Below are 22,432 nucleotides of genomic sequence, written 5' to 3'. Positions count from 1 at the left end.
CACAATTGTCAGTGCTCTGTCTGGGTGGGTAGATAGCTCTCTCTCCCCACACCACTCTTAAAGCGATGTTAGGCAACACAGGTGTCTGTTAGTTGGGGAGTTGGGGACCCGGTGCTTTCCTCTGAGTGTGTCGGCTGCCCGACAATGCTGCGTTGGCAGCAGTTTGAAAAGAGGCTGTGGCTGGCTCCACATGTATTGCAAGAGATGTGTTAAGTCCTTACCCTCCTAGTGTCGGGAGCATTGCTAGTGCTAGGAGTTACAAAGGAGTGGGTTAATTGGCTGTACCAATTACCATCTTTATTATTCCTTATTATTGTGTTGCATAACTGTGCTGTATTGTGTAATTGCAACCGGCTGCAAAATTTTCTTCGGGATCAATAAAGTATCTATCTGTCTATCAAACATTCAACTTCTTATCCGCTTCTTCTTGGTCAGGGTCTTGGTGGTTCCGGAGCCTACCTGAAATCATTAGGGGCAAGGCTCCTGGACAGGGTGCCAGGCCATTGCAGGGTATAACACGATCATTCACTTACACAAGGGCCCATATAGTGTGTGTGTGTTTTCAGGAGGCGGGAGGAGACCATAGTGCATGGAGGAAACACAGGGAGAACTAACCAGGCATACAGACAGTAAGGAGTCAGAATCAAACCCACAACCTCAGGCCCCTGGCGTTGTGCGACATAAGCACTACCTGCAGCGCCACCATCCAGCTCCCACTGTCCTAATGTACAGTTACTTCCGTCTTTCCTAACATTTTCTATGATATTTAGATCCGAGGACTGTGAGGGCCATTCCAAAAGCCTCAGTATGTGTCTCTTCAGGTGAAGCACAGTGTTTTTTTATTCTCCCCATGTCTAGATGTTCTACAACATACTCCAAACTTATGTTTTGTGAAGAGATCGCAGGTAAGTGTTCCTATCAGTGACTCTTTCATGAAGATTAGGTTTGAGCAAGCACCTGTGCACAGTGGAACAGGTTTGCCTATGACTGGACTGCAGAGGTGTACGCTGAGGTTAACAGGTAGCCCTAGCTGTCTCGTTGTTTTGTAGGCTTGTAGAAACAGCCAGGGGGCTAACTGCAATTTAACACCCTCTGGTTAACGTTACTGCTCGACTGTAGAGTTTAGTCCTTGTCCAAGAAGAGTTACTGACTCAGGATTTTAAGACAGTAATTTAGGAAATGACCTTTTAACTCAGTTCTGAGCTCAGCATGTAAAAGAAACACTCCGATTAGCCATAACATTAAAATATCATTGATTATCTTCTTATATACTCCAAAAGTCACGTTTTGTGAAGAGATCACCGGTATGATTTCCTTTCAGTGACTCAAAGGGTAAGCAACTCTGCACAGGGGAAGAGTGCGCCACCATTCTCCACCGGCAGATGGCGCCAGTGCGCGTCCCAGTCTTTGTGACATGAGTAATGTGTTATTGAGGGACTGTTCCACAGGCAGTCCAGCCTGCACGTCTCAGAAGACTTTCATTAAAATAAGTATTCCCACGGTTTTATTGCACTTTGTATAAAAAAAAAAACCTAACTAAAACAAACAAAACAGCAGTCTCTCTCTCTCTCTCTCTCTCTCTCTCTCTCTCTCTCTCTCTCTCTCTCTCGTGCACGTCTCCAGTTCAAAACAAAAACACGGCGGGCACGTGCTTCCTGCCCAGCAGGTTACTGGCTTGCGGCTCTCAGGGACAGAAGCACAGTAGTTGTCTGGAATGGTACCTAGCGAAAACAGAGCCACTTTCCTAAGATAGCATATAGCTACCGAAAACATTAATTCAGCTACAGTGTCTCTGCCAAACGTGCACTTATTTACTTCATGTGGAAATTTAGTGTATTTCCTTCTTTTTATCCTTGGTACTCGTGTTCTAGCGGTGTCCCGACTCTGGCAAGCTAGCTAGCTAGTGCTAGCTGTGAGCCAGCCAGCTAGCTAGCTAGCTAACGCTGCTAGCCTCCTGCCAGAGGTGAGTTTGACCATTTCTTACGTACAAATGTGATAGTTTTGTAGCTACATGTCTTCAATGTCTGTGAAGATTAGCTGGCAAATCTGTTCCCGTTCACGTTGGGAAGGTTTGCCTACGACTGGACTGCAGAGGTTGTACGCTGGGGTTTACAGGTAGCGCTACCTCGTTGTTTGTAAACAGCTAGCTAGCGCCTGAACCTGCGCCTGCTGTTTAACACTCTCTGGTTAACGTTACTGCTCGACTACAGAGTTTAGTCCTCATCCAAGAAGAGTTAGCTAGTTACTGACTGTATGAAACGCAGGCGACCATTTATCCCAGTTCTGAGCTCAGCATGTCTGAATTTATGCATTCTGATTAGCCATAACATTAAAAACACAGGTGAAGCAGCTAAATTCTGTTGAGTGTTTGATTACAGTGGCAGCTGTGAAGGTTGGGATATATTCTAGAGCAAGTGAAGGACATCCAGTGAACCAGTGATGGGGTCGTGGGCGCCCAAGGCTCATTGACGGGTGTGGGAAGTGAAGGCTAGTTATGATAGACAGGGGTCAGAACACACAGTGCAATGGGGCTGCTTCTCCCTACAGTTTCTTTTAGACGATGTGGAAGGCTGGATATGTGTGCTTCGCTTACCTGGGTAAAAGATGGCATCGGAGTACATTCTGGGAGGAAGGCAAGCCATTGGAGGTAGTGTAATGCACTGGGAAACCTTTAATCCTGGCATTCCTGGGGTTCATTATTGCAAATCAAGTACACCTTCTATTAGCAAGATAATGCACCCTGCCAAGCTTTGAAAATTGTTCAGCAATAGTTTGAGGAAGTTGGCATCCGAATCTCGGTCCAGCCGGATATCTCATCTGTGAAATGTGCTGGACATATAAATCCATGGAGGCTTACAGGACGTAAAGGATTTGCTGCTAAGGTCTTGATGCCTGATACCACAGACAACTTCTAGAGGTCTTCCCTGGACAGTAGAGACAATTGCTCTAACAGAAAAGTATTACCTTTCATTTTAAAGAAACAATGACGACAATACTTTTGTCTAGTGTATATGTCAGCCCATACCATATTAATGGTGACATGATTTGATGTGAAATGGGCTTTTCAAGAGAATCTAATGCCTGGAAGAGTTTTAAGAACATATTTTAAATTTATTGGTGGTGGAGGTGTACACAGTTCAGAAGATACATGCAGATTCACTGATCATTTTAGATTAGATTAGTCTCCTAAAGTATTTGCAAAGGGAACCTTAGGATACCAGATGACACTGTGTTGAACAACACACATTGAGACTTTGAGTGGTTGTTCCATTGAGTTTTAATGAGCATGCTGACCTTGTACTTTTTGCCTGCAGATGATACCTTGTGATTCACACAATTCTTGGCAGTGTCCTTCAACAGCTTCAAGTTAACTGAACTGAAGAGTCTCACCCTACAGTTAATACAAACAGGTAAGGCAACGCTCAGGCTAACTGCACAGCTTTTATTTCTTCATAATGCAACCTCTCTGCAAAAAAGCATCCAAAGAAGGGAAGAAATGAATCCCTGTCTGTCATACACTATACATCTGCACAATTTGCATTCGTTTTTTTGCTGATTTCTTCCCCCAGGCTCTAAAGAGAAGTGAAAAAAAGGACTGCAATTTACTTCTCTGTCAGCTTTCACTGCCAAGTGACACTTGACCTGCTCCTGTGCATTTCTGTTGAAGCTAGCTAAACAGTAAAAAACAAACAAAAAAAAAAACAGGACTGTTGCTTCCGTTGCTGATGGAGAAGCTGAGTTTACAACTTTGACAAAGTCATGAGGCATTGTTATTCTTATATGGGATTGTGATCATGTGACATCTGGATGAACTTATAAGGCAGGTCATGAGGTTGTGGTCACTATTTAACAAATGTAAGTGTCTTATCTATTCCATTGCACAGGAGTGTCAGAGAGGAAAGGGAGCATAAGGGAAAGGATGGGTCATCTGTTTCTTGTTCTTTTATTTTTCTGTGGACTTGTGCCCTTGGCATTATGTGTGCCACCGATTGAGACCCAGCCTGAGCAGGTGCACATATCATATCCAGGTAAGAGTTCATTCTTAATGCATTATTGGACTCCTTCGCAAACTTCTGTTTTTGAGTTGGTGAAGCTCATACACAGGCTTGTAATGGTTTAAACTGGTTAGTCATTGATGTATGTACTTTGTCATTTTGCAGATACACAATATGTACAAATGTTTGTGGACACCCCTTTTAATGAATTCAGCTATCTTAATTTGCACCCATTGCTGACACATATGTGCAAATGCGCGCGCACACACACACACACACAGCTTGTCTGGTCTCTGTAGAGAAGTATTGCCAATAGAATAGGACTCTCTGGAGCAGATTAACATGAACCTGGCACCATGCCTAATGCCAGGGGTGGGCTAGCGGGCTATAAAGCCCCCCAGCATTGAGCTGTGGAGCAGTGGAACTGTGTTCTCTGGAATGATGGTGCTCCATCCAGTACTTTTGGCGTGACTTGGGGAGTTGGGAATGAGGTGGGGTGGTGATCATCCAACATCCTGACATGTTTTTGTAGCTGAATGCTATTGAATCCTTCACAGCAATGCTCCAAAATCTAGTAGAAAGCTTTCCCTTGACAGGAGAGACGATTACTCCAACAAAAACAGGATACACTCTTTTTTTATTTTAAATATATATATCTCCCCCATGAATGAGCAGGTGTCCCAATACTTTTGTCCATATAGTTCATCAATGTCCAGAGCAGGTTTTTGAACATTTCGGCAGTAGATGGCGCAATAGTACTACCACTGCTCCACTGCTACATTTGAGCATTGCAGAGAACCTAATGCTTTGCAAGCTTTGCCAAGTCTCATTTCTACTGCAGGTGTAAATGAAATGCTTAGTTTAAGTGTGTGCTTGGTCATGAGAAACAAATACTAAAGGCATGCTTCATTACTGTGTAGGAGTTGTACTGTACATTTATTTCAGACCAGAATCTCTATTAACTTGATATATTTTATGACTTTCCTATATTTTATGAATTTCCTTATCTTGTTTTAAATAACATGTAAATTGTGTTTTAATAATTTATTTTAAATTATTTTTAAAACAATCCCAATTTAAGTGGACATAACGACTATAAAAGTGACTTTGTTTTACAAAAAAGTGTAGACTGATAAATGATAAATGTTATTTGCATAATGCTCCTTTTCACATGGTCTCTCAAACTGGTAAATAACAAACGCAATGCTCATGATTATGATTAGCCCTGATTCTTACACACTGCCCTATCATATTTTTCCCCTGTCATGTCAAGTCATGTTCTGACACAGATTTTTTTATTCCCCTGCCAAGGTCATTTTACCTGAAATCAAACATATTTTTTGTGGTAGAATTAAAATGAATTAGATTTTTTATTATTCAAAGAAGGCTTTTATCTTGACATTACTAAGCTTTTGCTTGCACCCTTAATTAGCAGCTATACCTTGTCGGCAATGTGTTTGTTGTTCCCCATACAGGTGTCAAGGGATCAATGGTGATCACTTGGACAACCTTTGACAAGACAGACAGCATGGTGGAGTATAATCTCTGGGGCGGAAAGCTCTTTAGCCAGACTGCAAAAGGAATGTCCACGCTGTTTGTTGATGGAGGGTCAGAGAAGAGGAAAATGTATATTCATAGAGTCACCCTTTCAGACTTGAGCCCTGGTTCTGCATATGGTAAGCACAGGACCACATTCGTTCCATCTGAAAGCTGTTCATAGCTCAACTAAATAAGGTGATTATCCCAAAACAGCCATCAGTGTAATTTGTCCTGAGAATTAAGTGAACAGTTGCTCTCAGTCTTGTGTATTACAGTTACTGAATGTGTGGTTAGACCTTTATATTTTATGTGTGTGTGTGTGTGTGTGTTTGCTTGCTTTACAGTCTATCACTGTGGCAGCGAGGCAGGCTGGAGTGATATTTTCTTCTTTACTGCCCTAAATGAGAGCACAAGCTTTAGCCCAAGATTTGCTTTGTTTGGTGACATGGGCAATGAAAACCCCCAGTCACTTGCTCGACTGCAGAAGGAGACACAGGCCGGGATGTATGACGTTATCCTGCACATCGGTAAGCCTCACAGCCACGTTTCATTCACAGTCATATGACAGTAATGGTGTTATTAAATCTTATTTTTGTGTTTTTTTTCTCTTTTGATCAAAAGTAGATTAATTTCAGCACATCAGAAACAATTGCTAAACAGCAGTCTGGGGTTCTTGCACACCCTGGATATCCTGAAAATCTAGAGATGCTCCTTAAACAGTTTATAGTTGGACTATTAGCCACTGAGATACAAATGGATAGCACTGGCAGCCAGAATATGCTAACACTGCAGTCTTAATAGACTTAATGAATATATTGAATATGAATATATATATTTATATTAGAAGGCTTTTACAGGTAAGCTTTTACAAATGCCAGTACAAGAGGAACAGCGTCTAGATGCCAGCATGGCATGGATTTTGAACCTAGGTGTCATATTGATCTTTAATTGTATTGCGTAACGAAAGCTGATCGTACATCTAGAGGAATGGCTGAATAATTAAAACAGCCTAAATGTAAATAGGTAGTTGCTAATATTTCTGCAAGATCACTGGTTGGGGAGTCGGTCACATGCTGTGTTGTTGACTTTAATGTTAAGGACGTCAACAGTCACAGGTTATTTTGTTGTGACCTTCTGTGAATCAGCTGTCACGTATAGAAGACATGGATAATGTCTTTATGAAAGTCCAGGATAATGATTATCTTTAAAGAGTGGGAACCCTGTTCATGCATCGGAGCATGCTGTAAAATATAAAGGGTAACATTCCATCAGCATGAAATAGCACCCTCTGCCGACCTTCCGACTGCATTACAGGCTAGCAGGCAGATTTTGGTATTAACACTGGATTTCTTTACAATTCTATTGCTGCAACATGCTGCAGCACACCTTTGATCTGCCAGCATAGTGTGCACAACAAGACATTTATCATGTTCTGATGTTTAAAACAAGGTTGACAAGGTTCCTCAAGATTTCTGGAAGTCATGAGATTGCGTTTCTCTACCTGATAAAACAAGCGATCCATTTTCCATGCTTGGAGTAGGGAGAGGGAATTGTTGTTTCTTTCTGAACGTCTGTTAATCAAACTTCTAATATTGTTATTATGTGTTTGTTTTGCTTGATTTGTAGGGGACTTTGCCTATGACATGCATGAGGTAAATACTTAAATTTAATTTATTCTCCACTTATGTGCAATGTGTGTCTATTCACTCTTGTTTATGTCAGCACACAGTCAAAATAGGCTTGTTCCCCTTTATTTCCCGTAAGAAGCCCTTCTGGTGTGGCCCACTGTGTTTTTTATATATATATATATATATATATATATATATATATATATATATATATATATATATATATATATATATATATATATATAGCCAGCAGCTTGTCTGAACAAAAATCCCCATGTTGAATAGCAGAACATCCACATAAAAAATAAGCTTAAGGATCATCTCAGCTGAAACATGCTGTGTAGAAGTGACCAAGCTTATGTTAATGGTCAGATTTAGTGGTAACACTTTAAAGGCCTATTACGGGTGTACAGAACGTGCTGTAAGGTAAAGACATTTTTTCGTAAACAAATAAATAAATCTCGGAAAGTCATGATGTGGTAATGCGAAGAAAAAGCAGTGAAAACAGTGATCAGGATGAATTGTTAGGATCAGTGTAAAATGTAGATGTTTGCAGTTGGCGAACTGTTGGAAGTGTCTAACAGGCAGCCTGAATTAGACGTTCTTTAGAAACTATGTTTAGGCTAGCAGTCCCTAAGAAACATGGCCTAGAATCACTGCTAGTGGCACTAGAAAGCACCGTTTGACATCTGCCAAGCCACCATCAGTTCTTTTTATTTGTATTAAGTAATGAGTAATTTATTGATAAGGGAAGTCATGATGTGGTGCTGGCACATGGTGATCATGCACCCCAGTTCAAGGGAAAAAAAAAACAAAACCAAAAAACAGGCAGCAGACGTTCTTTCAGCGTCCTGTCTCTACCTTTTTATAAGGCGGTTAATTTTCCAAAAATGTTAATGCTACGTTGCTAACCTTTATGTCATGATATCTCCATGTGCCTTTAATAGAGTAAAATTGCAGATCATAAACCCACAAAGGTCTGAACGCCGCAGTACATCCAGTTCTGTGAACATCACCGTTCCACCACTCCCCAGATGTGCTAACTAGAAAAACAGAACAGGAGCTGTCAGAAAACTCATTAGGAGCCCTAAAATTCAGCAGCCCACCATATTTTGTACTGTTTTTATGCCGCAATTGCCTCTATTAAAATATTTGTCAAAACGGCTGGTTCGGATTTCATCAAGCACATTTCTTTGGACTTTTTGTATAATGATAGGGCATCTGGATAAGTTGCCTGGAAAATTGATTTAGCCTAATGGCAGGCCTAGCTTTTAGGGCCTTCTCTCTTGACTGCACTTAACTTGCTTTCTGTTATTACTGAGGTTTCTCAGTCAAGCTTGCTGACAGTTTGTTCTTTGCCATTCCCCTCAAGAAAAAAAGCATTAGTCAAACTTATCATGGCTTATCATTAGTGAATATAGCAGCATTCAGGCTGTCAGCATTCCTTAATGCACATTAAAGTGTTTTGATCATTTCAAGGCATTATGGATCTACTGCCTTTCTTTTGGTTATATGGCCAGTAATGTATTCACTCAGAATATTTTCTCATGGCTCTGTTTTATGTGTGTATGTGAATATGTTTTAGGACAATGGAAGAATTGGAGACGAGTTTATGAAACAGATCGAGTCTATTGCTGCATATGTTCCCTATATGACCTGCCCTGGTAATCACGAGTGGGCCTAGTAAGTATTCTGAATTATCTTCTTATTTTGTTCTCATCTGGATGCAGATCTAAACAGGATGTGCTGACGTGTTCATGTAGCTCTTTAAGACTGACTTTTCAGTATTCAATGCTTTCACAGTAACAGAATTTTGTTTTCAATACTGATACAAAGTGTATACAAAGTATCACTGTGCTCGATACCAAACACCAAAGTCCAGTTTCTTGAACCTAATGTTGGACTAAATTGCAGGGATCACCATTAGATATTGTTTAGTTGTTAAACTGGGTCTGAGAAACTGCACCAAAATGTTTTAGCTTAAACAAACACAATATTTATCTTTAAACAAAGAGATTGAACCTTCGGTACTTCAGTCTAGTGCTGGCTTTGAAATATTCATTACCCCGTTTTTCTTGCATTGCCTCAGTGTCCATAGGAAAGACAACAAATACAACACCTAGGGGTAGGAATCTTTTGCCACCGCATGATTCGATTATGATTCAGAGGGGTGCTATACAATTAACAATTATTATTCATTTTTCTCACTGTGTGACTCTACTAGGTCTTTTTAAAGTAAAGTATTTCTAATGATCCATAATGAATTTACTTCCAACATCTTTTATTAATAAAATACCTTTGTTGGAGTGTTATCAGTAACTAAGACTACATCTTGCTGAGTGATCAGATGTTCATCTGTTTTATTTGGCTTAGCCAGATCTGCACCCGTGTGGCTCTTAATCACTGCTCTTGTTTGGAGCACATGAGCACATGAGCCTAGTGCCTCTTATGTTCGCACCAGAATCTGTCTGGTTTTGCCTTTTGCGATCCACCATTGTTATGTTATCAATTAATAATAAATAATATATAATATAAATAATATATTTTTGACAATTATGAGTCGATAAAAAAATGTCTGTATTGAGATGCATCTAAGAATCTACATTTTCCTCCACCCCTTGCAAGGCCGAAGACAAACCAACCCCCCCCCCCTCTTTTTTTTTCTTTTTTGTTAAGCTGCAATGTCTTAAAAAAGGGCCAAATACAATGCGCCACCTAAAAACACAAGTATGTGAAGTTCTGTGATTAACAGTCTAATTAAACATTCTTCGTAATGTATATAGTAAAACCAAAGCTTAAGCTTTGTCTAGTTTTCTGATCTTATTAGGGTAATCGCTAGACATGTATAGTCAGTGGTGACCATTGAACTAAGACCTTCAGTTTGGACCATAAATGTCTACGATAATACTAATTACTTTCTTTAGCCCCATTATTGGATTTTATTGGCATGTTAGCAATAAACTAATGACCGTGCACTAGAACATTATAACTGTTCTAGGTTAAACACAGATATTTGAGGCTTGTAAAAGACATTGTGTACATTTTAATTTAAGCTTGTTACAAATGTGAACATATTGTACCTTCTGTGTTGCAGTTTAACAGCTACTCTTTCAGTGGGAACAGTCCAACTTTAAGTCTATGGCTAAAAAGACATTTATTCGCATTTTTTACATTGTTTTGTTTTATTAATTGCAATATACGTCTGTTGATGTGATGACATGACCTCTGAAGTGATATTTCTTTGGATAAACAGCCAGTCTAAAGTCTAGACGATATCTTTTTTAGATCTGCCTCAGTTCTCCCTATTCTCTAGTTAAGCTGCATTCCTGTCCACTCATCTCTCAATTGGTCTGTCATTAAAACCGTTTTTGGCAGAGTTTAAATACATATTCCATAAACATCTAAAAAGTTGTCGGCTCTTCTCATGGGCAACTGCTACTGTCTGGAGGGAAAAAAATGTCTTAGTCAGTGCAGAATCAGACTGTTTTCTGTTTGCTTTTAATTTCAAACATGAATCACTTTGAGTTCCACGGCAGAGGCTAACAAAAGAGCCACTTGCAATTTGACCAATGTAAATACAGGCTAGGAGGGTCGGTCAGTTTCTTTCCATTCATATTAGGAACAACGAGGTGGTGCTGACTGGAGCCGGACACAATGCCAGACATGCTTCTAATTTATTCTTTAAAACAAATAATAAAAAGGTTGCTATTATATATTTTTGTAAGTTGCTAAGAGTTTCATTAGTTCTCTTTGTTATTCTGTGAGTTTTCTGCTCCCAGTAGGGTACCAAAGAATCCTTATTGACAGTAATCAGAGTAATCACTAGTAATCCAAGGGTTTTGTTGCTAAATGGATGCAAACCCAAAGAAATAAAAACCGTCCTTGATTTTTTTGCATTTTAAGCAGATGCCATGAAAATGCTTTTGGGATACTAGCAATAAAAAGGCTTATTTAGCAAACAAGCTGAGGAAGAAACATGACCCTATATTTACTATACTGTAACATTTAACCCTATATTTCATCATAATGAGCCTGGAGCTGTGTGGAAAATGTTCAGCGTTCCTTTCCACCAGTGATGTGTAATGTTGGTTTGAAGAATTGAGGGTTTTCTTCCAGCAGTGATGACATGTTTATTTAACGTTCAAGACAGCCCAGGGGCTTCTGATCTAGGTCAGCTTGGACTACTCAACTCATTTACAGAGATGGCCTTCAAATGGCCAAAGCTCTTTTATAGATTCACTTTCATTTACTCTGTTATGGTGTAGTTTTACAGTGGGTGAGGGTTAAAATAGGGTTGCATGCTTCTGACGTATTGCCAGTTCACGTATCTTTGCCGAGTTATGGTTGTACGGATGCTTAGACTTTAAAAAATGTTTTTGGTCTTCTAAAGAATATATTCATTAATTAACAAGCAGACATGAAATCATTAACCAGTAGTGTTTCATGAACGTTTTGACAACTTTTGTTATTGAGAAAAAGAAAAGCTGCAGTGGTGACACATACCCATCAAAAAAGTTTCACCCCCAAAGATGTCCACATTTATTTGTCTTCAGATAGTATCATGTTTTCATGTTCGCATTGTTTTCCAGAGACATCTTTGAGAGGATGGAAGCGCCTACCGAAAATGGATGTAGGAAAAAATTAGCATGCTAGTTGTACTAGCTTTTTGAACTTTTCTTGGAAAATATATTTACTGAGTGTATTTGTTTTTAGGTCTCCCTAATATTGCTCTCCTTTTTCTTTTGGCTGGGCAAAATTGCTGGGGTTTACCTGTGTGACTGATGCTGCATCCCTCCTTCTTGGTTAGCACCACCATGTTGGCTTTTGCAGTGATTTAACCATGTGAATGTTTAACGATGTGTCCTATGTCTTGTAGGTGTGTGCTCTTTTCTCCCTGTTCAGTACATGTTGGCCCTCTAGACTACTAGGCTACTTGGTTCATTTTCAGTTTAAAAATCAATTTTTTAGTAACTACTGTAACTAGTTTGGATTATGGAGGGAAAATGTCATTCAACCAAGAATGGTGATGAGGCAGATAGGAATCGTGTCAACTCATGTAAACAGTGTTAGCATTTATTGGTATATTAGCATTTTTAAGTGTATAACACTCTGGCAAATTTGAGTTAGCAGAGTTAGTGTTGTCGAGTTAGAGTAGCCAACAAACTGCAGAAAAAATATTTTATTCAGAAATTAAGGAATACATTGGCATGCAAAAGTTTGGGAACCCCAAGAGATTTTAGCTTTTAAATTACTTTTATCCAGGTCTCAGACCTCGATTAGTTTGGTTCACTTTTTTTGTTAGGAAAGGCCAGGTAAGCTTTATAAATCCAGTTATTATACAGTTAAGGTCTAGAAGTCCAAGAAAACTTTCAGAGAGAACTGTGCGTCTGATTATTAAATATTGTAAGAAAAAGCTGACGATGAAAAGAGGATGACTTAAGCAACAGGATATTGATCCTAAACAAAATCTACAATGGACTGCCTGAAGAGATGCGAGCTGAAGATTTTGCCACGGCCTTCACAGTGCCCTGACCTAACCATCATCAGAAATCTGTGGATAGGACTCCATGTATCTAAGAGCTGTGTATCTAAGATGACCCAAGACTCTCACAGAACTAGAAGCCTTTTGCAAGAAAGGACATTTGGAAAAACTATGAAAAGCATTTACAAGCTTTCATACTTGCCACAGGGCTGTTACTGGCAATGCAGGGTCAGCAAACTTTTGCTTAAGGCCAGTTCCTTTTTGTGCCATTCTGAAACTGTAAAAGTTTGAAAAAGTAATCTTGCTTAGAAAATGAAAGGAATGTGACCTTTGTGCTTTGTCATCTTTTACTTAAGTTTTGTCTGCCATCTGTGTGTTAATGTTGCCACGGCTAAGGGGTGTTTAAAATGCTAGCTTGCTTGTTTGCTGGTAGTATCTCACTAAGAAGGCTTTCCACGGTGTGCGAGTGTGCATGGTTGGGCTATGGTAAAGAGCCATTCATGAAAAATCTGCACTAGTCAACTAGATCAACTGATGTTTGACCATCAGCATTATGTTCATGCATGGGCCTACTAACAGATTTCCAAATAAGTCTATAGTCCCTTTAAAACCTGTGAAGCTCTTAAGTTAATGTAGCTGGGAGAGTAAAGAACTAAAATATGGGCACCTCTACCTGCCCTTACGGCAGAAAGTGTAGATTTTAAATGATGAAAGATGATTCTGTTTTCACAGTCTAGTTTCACATCTGTCCAGCTGTTTTAGGTTGATGGGTCCACGTCATCCTAGCTGGCTTTGTACATTTGTTTCTCCTTCTTCTAAAATCCGCTTCATGTGCGGTTGCAGATGAAGATCTGCAGATGGTGCATCTTCATCAGAATCACGTTTGCACTGCTTTGGGCAGATCTGCGAGGCTTCGTGCAGTGCTGTTGATCCATTGGTCTATACAACATTTTAACTTGACATCCATACCCTTTGACCTCTGACCTGAACTCGCTGACCCGTTACTGTGAGCACTTTTAATGCCTGAATTTAATTAGTCTCTCCATTACATCCTACTTTCTATGTTTTGGGTTTTGTTTTTTTGCTTTTCTTTCCACCTTGCATGCTGCTCGCAGATTTCACGTCCATATCTCATAGAGACAAAACTGGCGCTCACTTTCATGACTTTCATGAAATTTTGGAAAGTGTGAAAATTTAGTACCTCTGCTAGCTACCGAGTTCCTAGAAAGTCGTTTCTTTTCTAGCTTTAAGTCCAACTCAAATATTTGACAAGCAGGTTGGCACCTGGAGCGCACCTCTGACTGATTGAAAGAACAGACACTGGGCGGTTTATCATGCACTCTAAGGTGTTTGGAAAGGTCAGTTGATATTCTAGTCATATATTTTCTTCCATTTCTTCCAGCAACTTCTCACACTACAGAAACCGCTTCAGCATGCCAGGGCAGACAGAGAGCCTTTGGTACAGGTAAGAGCTTCAGTTGCCATCCCGCTGCTTCTGTCCATCAGCTACCTGTTTATGTCCAGAACAAATGTTCTCCTCTTACGTAAGAATGAGTGTTGTCTCCAAGCCAAATACCAAAGACCTGACAAACCGCAGCAGTCAAGCTCTGCATCAAACCTTGATCTCCACCGTGCGTGAGATGAAGGCAAAGGAAAAGTGGGTGTTCTGCTGGCGATGGTTCTTGAGCTGCAAAGTAGTAAGAAGATCTGCTGCTAGACCACAGGCCTGCAGTCATGCCTTCCTGTTTAGAGCGAGCGTGCGCCTCTGAGGTCTTCTCCATCACATGTGCTGGTCAGCCAGCCACGCTGGTATGATAGGAATGGAAGTTTTCTATTTAGTCTGAAGGTTTACAAAATGCGAGTTGTCTAACTAGTAGAGTATAGAAACTCTTGCCACTCGCACCATGATGAAGTTTTTCAGGCGTACAAAGTAAGCATTTTTGTTCGGCATACTGAATAAAGCTGATTTCTTAAACACGTGGACTGCCGTGTGCAGGACACATTTGTTTGTCTGTTTGTGGGTACAATGCTATCTTTGATCTGCTCAGTCCAAACAGATTTTGAGAGGAGATGCAGGTCTTAAAATCTTGGTTTCTTGTTATTCGTTTTCATTTTCCATTTTAGTCAAGATGTAATGGGCTGTCCAGTTTGTGTTTGGCTTCTGCTAAATTCTGGCAGTGCTCTGACTCTTTCAGATGGCTCTGATCAGAAGTCCCCATGCGATAAAGTTAGATAACCGGTTAAAACAGCAGTCTCGGTCAGATCAGTTCCAGCATTAAATAAAAATTTCTCTGCCTGCTGAACATTAGTGTGTCTGACATGAATAAACGTTAAATCTAATTTGCTTATCCTTGACACCTTGATTTAAGAATCAAGTAATATTTTGATCATTTACCAGGTTCTGGGCATAATCAGTGAATCATAACATACTTCTCAAATCAGACATCTCTGCTTCGCTAAACATTATAGTTTTGCTCCTGGCAGACTGCAAAGATTGCCGAGGTTTAGCTTTAATGACACAGGAGCAGACATTTCCAGCTGTTCTCTGGAACAGCTTCTCTGGGATAATCACTGGCGAAAAAATGAAGATAGCTGTTGCTATCGGAACGGTGTTTTTGTTTGTATAAAGGCGTTTGGAAGTACTCAGACCTGTTATGTCTGTATATCTGTTTTGCAGCTGGAACATAGGGTCAGCTCACATCATCTCCTTCTCCACTGAGGTCTACTTCTACCTTGAGTATGGCTTGGATCTTCTCTTCGAACAGTACAAGTGGCTGAAGAGTGACCTGGAGGTTTGGATTCACTTAGAAAATACCAGAGATGTGATTTAGGAAGTGGTTTCTTTTGACAAAACCTTTTTACAAACCTTTTGTATTACATTTTAGCTGAGGGACATCTAAGCCCAGTAATGGTCTAAAAGCTGTTGCCTAAGCATGAATTAGTTTAACATGTGCCTTTTTTAGTGTGGTGGAAGATTTTCGCCCCCTTTTGTTTCTTGGAAGGTCAGTCTTTTAAATAGATGTCCAGCCTTGAGCTTCGTAAACCTCTGCAAAACATCTGTTTGTTTGACCAGGAAGCGAACAAACCTGAAAACAGAGCAATAAGACCCTGGATCATCACCATGGCACATCGGCCCATGTACTGCTCCGATGATGATCATGACGACTGCACAAAGTTTGAGAGCTATGTAAGGATCTTTCCTGAATCTCCAGGCTTAATGGTTGCAAGATTCATTCATTAATGTAGTAATAATAATCGTCATAAGGTAAGAAGCCAGTATTTACTCTTAAAAATCAGAAAGGCTCTAAATGAACGGAGCAGTCTGATGAAATTGAATAGAAATAGAAATAACAGATATCAGGTCAGAGTGTGTACCACTACACACACACACACACACACACACACACAATTATTTTACTGTAGCGTTTTATAAGAACCTGGGAGCTAAATGTTCGGAGAGGGGAGTCAGACTGGATTATAAGATAATAAACACACTATAAAAACAGTCATTGTAAGAAAAGCCTCTGCTAAGCTGAATAAATCAGTCCAGAATGTCTCATTATAGAAACTGATGAGATTTGCTGCAGATTAATACTGATCTAAACTGTGTGGTAGTATTATTTATACACACACATATATGCTCAGCATTAAGTTACCTTGATCCGATCAGGGGGCAAAATGACCATCCCTACTTCATACAGTAATTTTAGTGTTTGAATCATTTAAGTGAAGGTAGCATGAGGGTATTCCTTTCATGCTGCAGTTTTGTTACATCCAGTATTTCATCCAAAGCCTGACATGATACGTGGGTTTTGGAGATAGGACTCTATATGGGCAGGTTTGCTGCTTTGGCGCCATACTGGTCCATTTAAATCAAAATTCCATGTTCTTATTGCCTGCCCGTACTACTGTGTAATAGCCAGTGTGTGTCTCCTAAATTTACAATTGAAAAAAGATGTCCCAAGAACGTAACTTTCCCAATTAAGTTCCAATGTCTCTCTGCAGCTTCTACTAATGCTTTAAAGGTATGTTAATAACCTGACGTAACTCTGTAAACACTTTATATTGGTCTTTTGGGGGGGGGGGTTGCTCAGTCATGCAGTATCTCAGGAGGTCTTCCTGTGTTACGTAAGGAAAGTCCATTAGAAAGATTTGCACTGGGCTACATTTGTGGACAGGTTTAATGGCTTTTAAAAGTGACAATTTGGTCCAAAACCGACCTGATCTTCTACCTCAGACTGGAGCATACACACATCTGTTTTAAATTGGATTTACTGTGCATCTCGTTAACTGGTTTCCATTAAGTTCAGTTCAGCATACTTTAAAATCTAATTTGTCTTAATGCTTCAAACCAGCAGTAGATTACTGTCAGTAGCTTCAGTAGTGTTGACTGTCTTCCAGTCAGTTATCTCCCTTTGTTTCCCCCCCCAGGTGCGACTTGGACGGAATGACACAAAACCGCCAGCCCCTGGCCTGGAGGATCTGTTCTATCAGCATGGTATCTCTTTAATGACACTACTATGTCCATCACAATATACTACACACATCTATCTACCAAGAACCAAGCGTCCCTTTTCCTTAAGTGCAGAATAAATTTCAAATCACTGGATAAGCACTAAATGAGAACCTAGTCCTGTCCAGACATGCAGAAAACTACTCAATGCTATGTCTGAGGGGTATATGAGGGGGTAATGGATATCTGGATCTGGAGCAGGACTCTGTTCATTTAAAGGTGTAGAATATTACACATAATCCTCAGTGACATTCAGTGAGCATTACCAATGCAGCCCCTTACATTTAGCCACAGTGAGTGGTATCCACTTTTGCTAGGCTTCTCTAAGCATCAGCATAAGTGTTTATTTGCAGTTGAAGACAGTCCTATCTTGCCAAGCAGACGGTAATAGAAATCTCTCTCAGCATTTACCACAGCAACCTTGAAGGGTTTGGATCTCTTGGTGGAAGTTCCACAGAAATACTGTAATGTGTTTTGTAATATTGGGATAGAGCCTCAAAGCCATGATGAATGCAGTTTATTTTGATTAGGTTTGAGCACAGTTTGTTCGTTTAACCAAATGTGATTTCTGTGTTACAGATGTGGTAATTTCCTAATTATGTGTATATGTTGTTGCAGGTGTAGATCTGGAGCTTTGGGCACATGAGCATACCTATGAGAGACTTTGGCCTGTGTACAACTACAAGGTCGGTGTATTTTGAATTCCATCTGTGGCTATGTTATGACATGTTATGAGTTTTTACGCAGTGATGTTTAGGATTAGAAGAACATTTTTTTTTATAAAGAATTTGTTTTGTTTAGTTTTTTTTGCTGTTGCTGTTTATCACAGGTGTATAATGGCAGTACTGATGAGCCATATGTGAACCCCAAGGCACCTGTGCATATCATCACTGGCTCAGCTGTGAGTAGAAATCAGTCTTTCAATTATATGAATTTATTAATCTTATTTATTTCATTCTATGAACAGAATTTACTTCGAAATATTTAGTGCTTGTATTTCTCATTTCGAATTTAACTAGTGTATAAAAATATTGGTTAGGATTAGGTTAACTTTATAACTGGCTAAATCAGACACTCTCACTGGCCAACTTTGACCTGCGGACAATACATTTATCGTGAAACTATGTTACAGCTAATCCCGCCAAATTCTGTTTAGTTTTGCCCCAAAATGATTATTTTACCTCATGTGTCATGGGCTAATCTGTTTTAATCCATAAGCACTGTGAAATCCTGAGAGGAACAAGTATAGTAAGTTATTTTGTCCTACTCTAAAGACTGGCAAACGTATTGTATTTCTCAGGGATGCCGAGAAAAGCATGATGGCTTTATTCCCAAGCCCCGGGACTGGAGTGCTTTCAGAAGCACTGATTATGGGTACACACGGATGCACCTAATCAACTCCACACACATCTACCTGGAGCAGGTGTCTGATGACCAGGTAAAAACACACTAGTAAAAGGCCTGTTTTCAATACAACACAATAATTAAAAAAACAATTACAGTATTATCACCTTTTAGACAAAGATGTTGCTTTCTCAAAATAGTATCAATCTAGCACTTTTAAGTGTTTTTCAGTTGCTGAAATGTTAGTAATTCAGTTTTGACTACGGGACCAAGAAACCACCTAACAGAAAAACATTATTCTGTCCTCAGTCTGGCAAAGTAATAGACAGCATCACCCTGATAAAGAATGTTCATGGGCCAGAGGCTTGGCACTGAAGACTCCATGGCTCTGGAAAGGTTACCACAACAAACCCACTTTTTCTCAGGATATTGCACTTTAAAAGCTCATTATGGGTGAGCTGCACGTTAATCAGATGAACAAGGGGATACTCGTGAGTTATAATAAAAACCTGTTGAGCGTTTCGAAGAGCTTGCATGAGTGCACAAGTTTTGAACTCATAGTTTTAAAGTGTATACCTGTCTTTTGACGTTTGCATCTCCTGAAACAGCCTTCAGCAGCTTTTTTTGTTTAATCAGATACAATCAATTGATACAAGACATAAAACTTGATCTGCATATGTTTCTGTTTTAAACAATAGTGTTCTCTTTCCTCGATTTACCTGCTTTTAAACACAACCTTAATTTAAAAATTTTGTTATACTTCTTAGTCTTAGACAGGGAAACTATGTACTGTATGCAGTCTGTGTAAATACTGCTGCCTTTAACTTGTTAATGAAGTGCAATAAATAATTTTTTTCAGTATCTTGCAGAAGATGGATAGTCTTCATTTTCTTGCAGTAGTCACTTCCCCTGTAATACCTTGTTAAAGCCAAAGCTTGCATGGCCTATGCCAAACGTCAGGCTTTTCCTTGGACTGTTGAAGATAACTGATCTGCTTTGGCAAATTCTGCCCCACGGACCCAAAATGTGCCTGGCAAGTAAAGCAGCCTCTTTTGGCTTTGATAGGCAGCCAGCTCAGAAAGCCTGTTATGTAACATGGGCATATTTGTGGTCCGTGCAGACGAAATAAACCTACATGGTGTTCCTCATAGAAGTGCCCAAGTCCTTGACTGAATCACATTGTTATGGTATAAATTGAATAACCACTGTTCATGTAACTTGGTCCTAATTCACTTTAGACAACAGTGCACATCTGGTGGTTAGAAACACCTGTGGGTCATCACTAGGCATGTACTGGTGCCAAAAAATATATAAATATCAGATATAAATTATGTATAATTTCAAATCACAATTTACAATGTTATGGAAATACTGTATTTATTAGGCATGTAAACATGCATATCATTGCTGACACACAAAAACCTTGGTATGGACTGTTTAATATTTTGACAATGTGAATCTGGTGGCAGGTTTTTGTTTACATTGTACAAGAATTTGTCCCCCCCCCCCCCACTTTTCCATATTGGAGATACAAGGTTTTTGTCCAACAGCAATGCTTAAAAAAAAAAAAAAAGTCTGATGGCAACTTTTCATAAAAAAGCAAAGCATTTGCATATTCATTATGCAGCCATGTATATCTGCATTAATTAACAATGTTCAATGTGGAAACCTTTACAATATCAGTGGCCTTTAACGCATTATCTTAAAGCATGCAACCTTAAAACAGAAAAGAAAGAGCTGAAAGTGCAGAACGTGCAATATTTAAATTTATGTATTCAATGTATTTTCATTGAGGTTAACTGTACAGATATCATTAGCCTTTATATAAATAATTAACCTAATTAGTTTACTTTTACTTGACATTTCCTTAAGTATCTGTACATCATATGTTTGTTGTCCAACTATGTTTCACTGTGTTTCTTTAATTTATGTAAAATAACTGATCTAGAGTTAATTTTAAATACATCTTTCATCTCCCAACTTGAGGACCAAAGTTTCTTTAATGTTTATTTAAAGTGAAGATCAGCCTGTTCCAGAATGAGAGAGTAATGAAAGTGTGGACGAGTGAGGAAAGAAAAAAAAAAACGGTTTGTGACCCAAAGCAGAACACTTCTTCACCTGTGAAACATGGGGGAGTTAGTGTTATGGCTTGGGCATGCATGTCTCCCAGTGGGACTGGCCCACTTGTCGAGATTGACTAGTGATGACAGCAGTAGAATGCATTCTGAGGTTTAGAGAAACAACAGCTCTGATCCAGCCAGAATCCCTCTAAACTCTTGCCTGCTTTTCTATACAGCAGAACACCTAAACCTTACAACTAGTAGTTGCTTATTAAATGAGGATCATTGTACTGGCCCTGATTTTAATCTGTTTTACCCAGTATACATTAATTTACAATCTCAATCATTTTGAAAACAGCAATTTATAAAAGGATAAACAAAGTCATTAATTCTAAGTAGATATTAAGATATCTCATTCTAAGTAGATATCTAAGTAGATATCTAATTTATGCCTTAAGATTTTGATCACTTTTGACACACAAGGCAATCTGGCATTCTGTTGATTTTATTATAATTTCATGCTTGATGTTTTCCAGCTCTTCGTCAGCTTATGTCATTATTTCGAACACAACTGACACAGTGTTTTAACTGTTTTGTTTTTTGTAAAGGTTCACAGGATGGGAATGTTGATTTTATACATTTATCTGCCACCAAATACGTTTATGGATGTTCTTGTAATATTTAAAACAATAAGAATACGCTGCATTGAAATTACCAAATTTAAAATGACCAGCGGTATAAAATATCAAATTAAAAATGACTATTTGACTACTTCTCATTCTTATCTGTGTGAGACAAAATAGATGTGGTCATTGCCTTTAAATTCTTTAAACATTCATTACAATGGACTGAAAAGTCTGATTAAAGCCTAGGAACTAAAAGCTCTACTGATATATATGCTGAGGAGTTAATATAATAATATATATTAATAGTAATAATAATAATAATAATGATTATCTAGGTCCAGCAGTTTTACTTTTGCTGCATGGGCCTTTAGTGTCTGTCTTTTATCTGGGTTTTTTGTTGGGGGGGGTCTTGTCCAGGCTAGCTTGAAACATAATAAACAGGCACATTTGAGTGGTTCTCCTCAACAGAGGGAATAACTAATGGAGGCTGAACGCTGTTTTGGTAAACACTCAACCTTCTGCAGCACTGAGCTTCCTCTTGTTGCATATTTCTTTTTTTCTTGCCTTTGACCTCACAGGTCAAGAATGCAGCGTATCACGTTTATGTTGATTTAAAGGGGAATTCCAGCAATTTTTCAAAACAGTTCTCCATAATTAAATTAAGATTTGAGAGTGTCTGATTAAATTGTAGAGAAACCTATTGACGCGTTTCATAATCGCTAATCATTAAATCATTTTTAACAGATTTGTCACTGTTGACTATTGTTATTTATGGTTATCAGCATTGCATCTACAACCTGTGCTTTTGAATACCATACAGTAATTGTGTTGTTGTAATTGTGCACAAGCCCTGGTTCCCATCAAAACTACTATAATGAAATTGGAGTTGCCAAGTTTCTTTGCAGTGTGCTATTTCATGCCAAATGTGAAAGTCTGAATGACTTTGTTTACATTTCAACCATACAAATTTGCAGACGTTTTGAGTCATATAAATTCAACAACTTCCTCCTCACAGAGGAAAAGGTTGCTCAAGAGCTATTCACTTGATAATTACAGCTGTTGCATTCAAGCATCTGATACCCCTCTCTGCACATCTCTTAAAGTTAGTCTCAGTCAAAGTACATTTTCCAATAGTAATATTACACTCTTATATACAGTTGGATCCATAAGCACTGGTAGTTGTTCATGGTAACTCTTTAATATGTAGTCCAAAGAGCTGTCATTGCAAGTGAAGGAGGCCACTGG

At 39.1% G+C, this 22,432-nt stretch overlaps 1 protein-coding gene across 8 annotated transcripts in view; it reads left to right on the top strand.

Annotated features, from left to right (window-relative positions):
- Window positions 1-1,561: 1,561 nt before the first annotated feature.
- acp7 (acid phosphatase 7, tartrate resistant (putative)) overlaps window positions 1,562-22,432 on the top strand; it is a 130,637-nt gene continuing 109,766 nt past the window's right edge. For 3 of the 8 annotated variants that reach the window (XR_011980530.1, XM_072689776.1, XM_072689773.1), the window contains exons 1-14: window positions 1,562-1,963; window positions 3,315-3,410; window positions 3,885-4,028; window positions 5,471-5,671; window positions 5,879-6,061; window positions 7,161-7,186; window positions 8,748-8,845; window positions 14,047-14,109; window positions 15,322-15,436; window positions 15,718-15,831; window positions 17,076-17,142; window positions 17,776-17,843; window positions 17,987-18,058; window positions 18,458-18,595. Coding sequence is in view for 7 of the 8 variants with exons in the window: in XM_072689776.1 (XP_072545877.1) it covers window positions 3,920-4,028; window positions 5,471-5,671; window positions 5,879-6,061; window positions 7,161-7,186; window positions 8,748-8,845; window positions 14,047-14,109; window positions 15,322-15,436; window positions 15,718-15,831; window positions 17,076-17,142; window positions 17,776-17,843; window positions 17,987-18,058; window positions 18,458-18,595 (1,254 nt within the window). In the remaining variant the exon portion in view is untranslated. Of the gene's footprint in view, window positions 1,964-2,036; window positions 2,648-3,314; window positions 3,411-3,884; window positions 4,029-5,470; window positions 5,672-5,878; window positions 6,062-7,160; window positions 7,187-8,747; window positions 8,846-14,046; window positions 14,110-15,321; window positions 15,437-15,717; window positions 15,832-17,075; window positions 17,143-17,775; window positions 17,844-17,986; window positions 18,059-18,457; window positions 18,596-18,810; window positions 19,373-22,432 lie in introns of those variants that run through there. The other 5 variants (XM_072689775.1, XM_072689778.1, XM_072689777.1 and 2 more) reach the window with 5 other exon arrangements.

This window comes from Salminus brasiliensis, chromosome 10 (assembly GCF_030463535.1).
Source record: "Salminus brasiliensis chromosome 10, fSalBra1.hap2, whole genome shotgun sequence".
NCBI classification, from domain to species: Eukaryota; Metazoa; Chordata; class Actinopteri; order Characiformes; family Bryconidae; genus Salminus; species Salminus brasiliensis.
The sequence above is the reverse complement of the archived record's forward strand: the minus strand, read 5'-3'. Positions and strand labels throughout refer to the sequence as shown.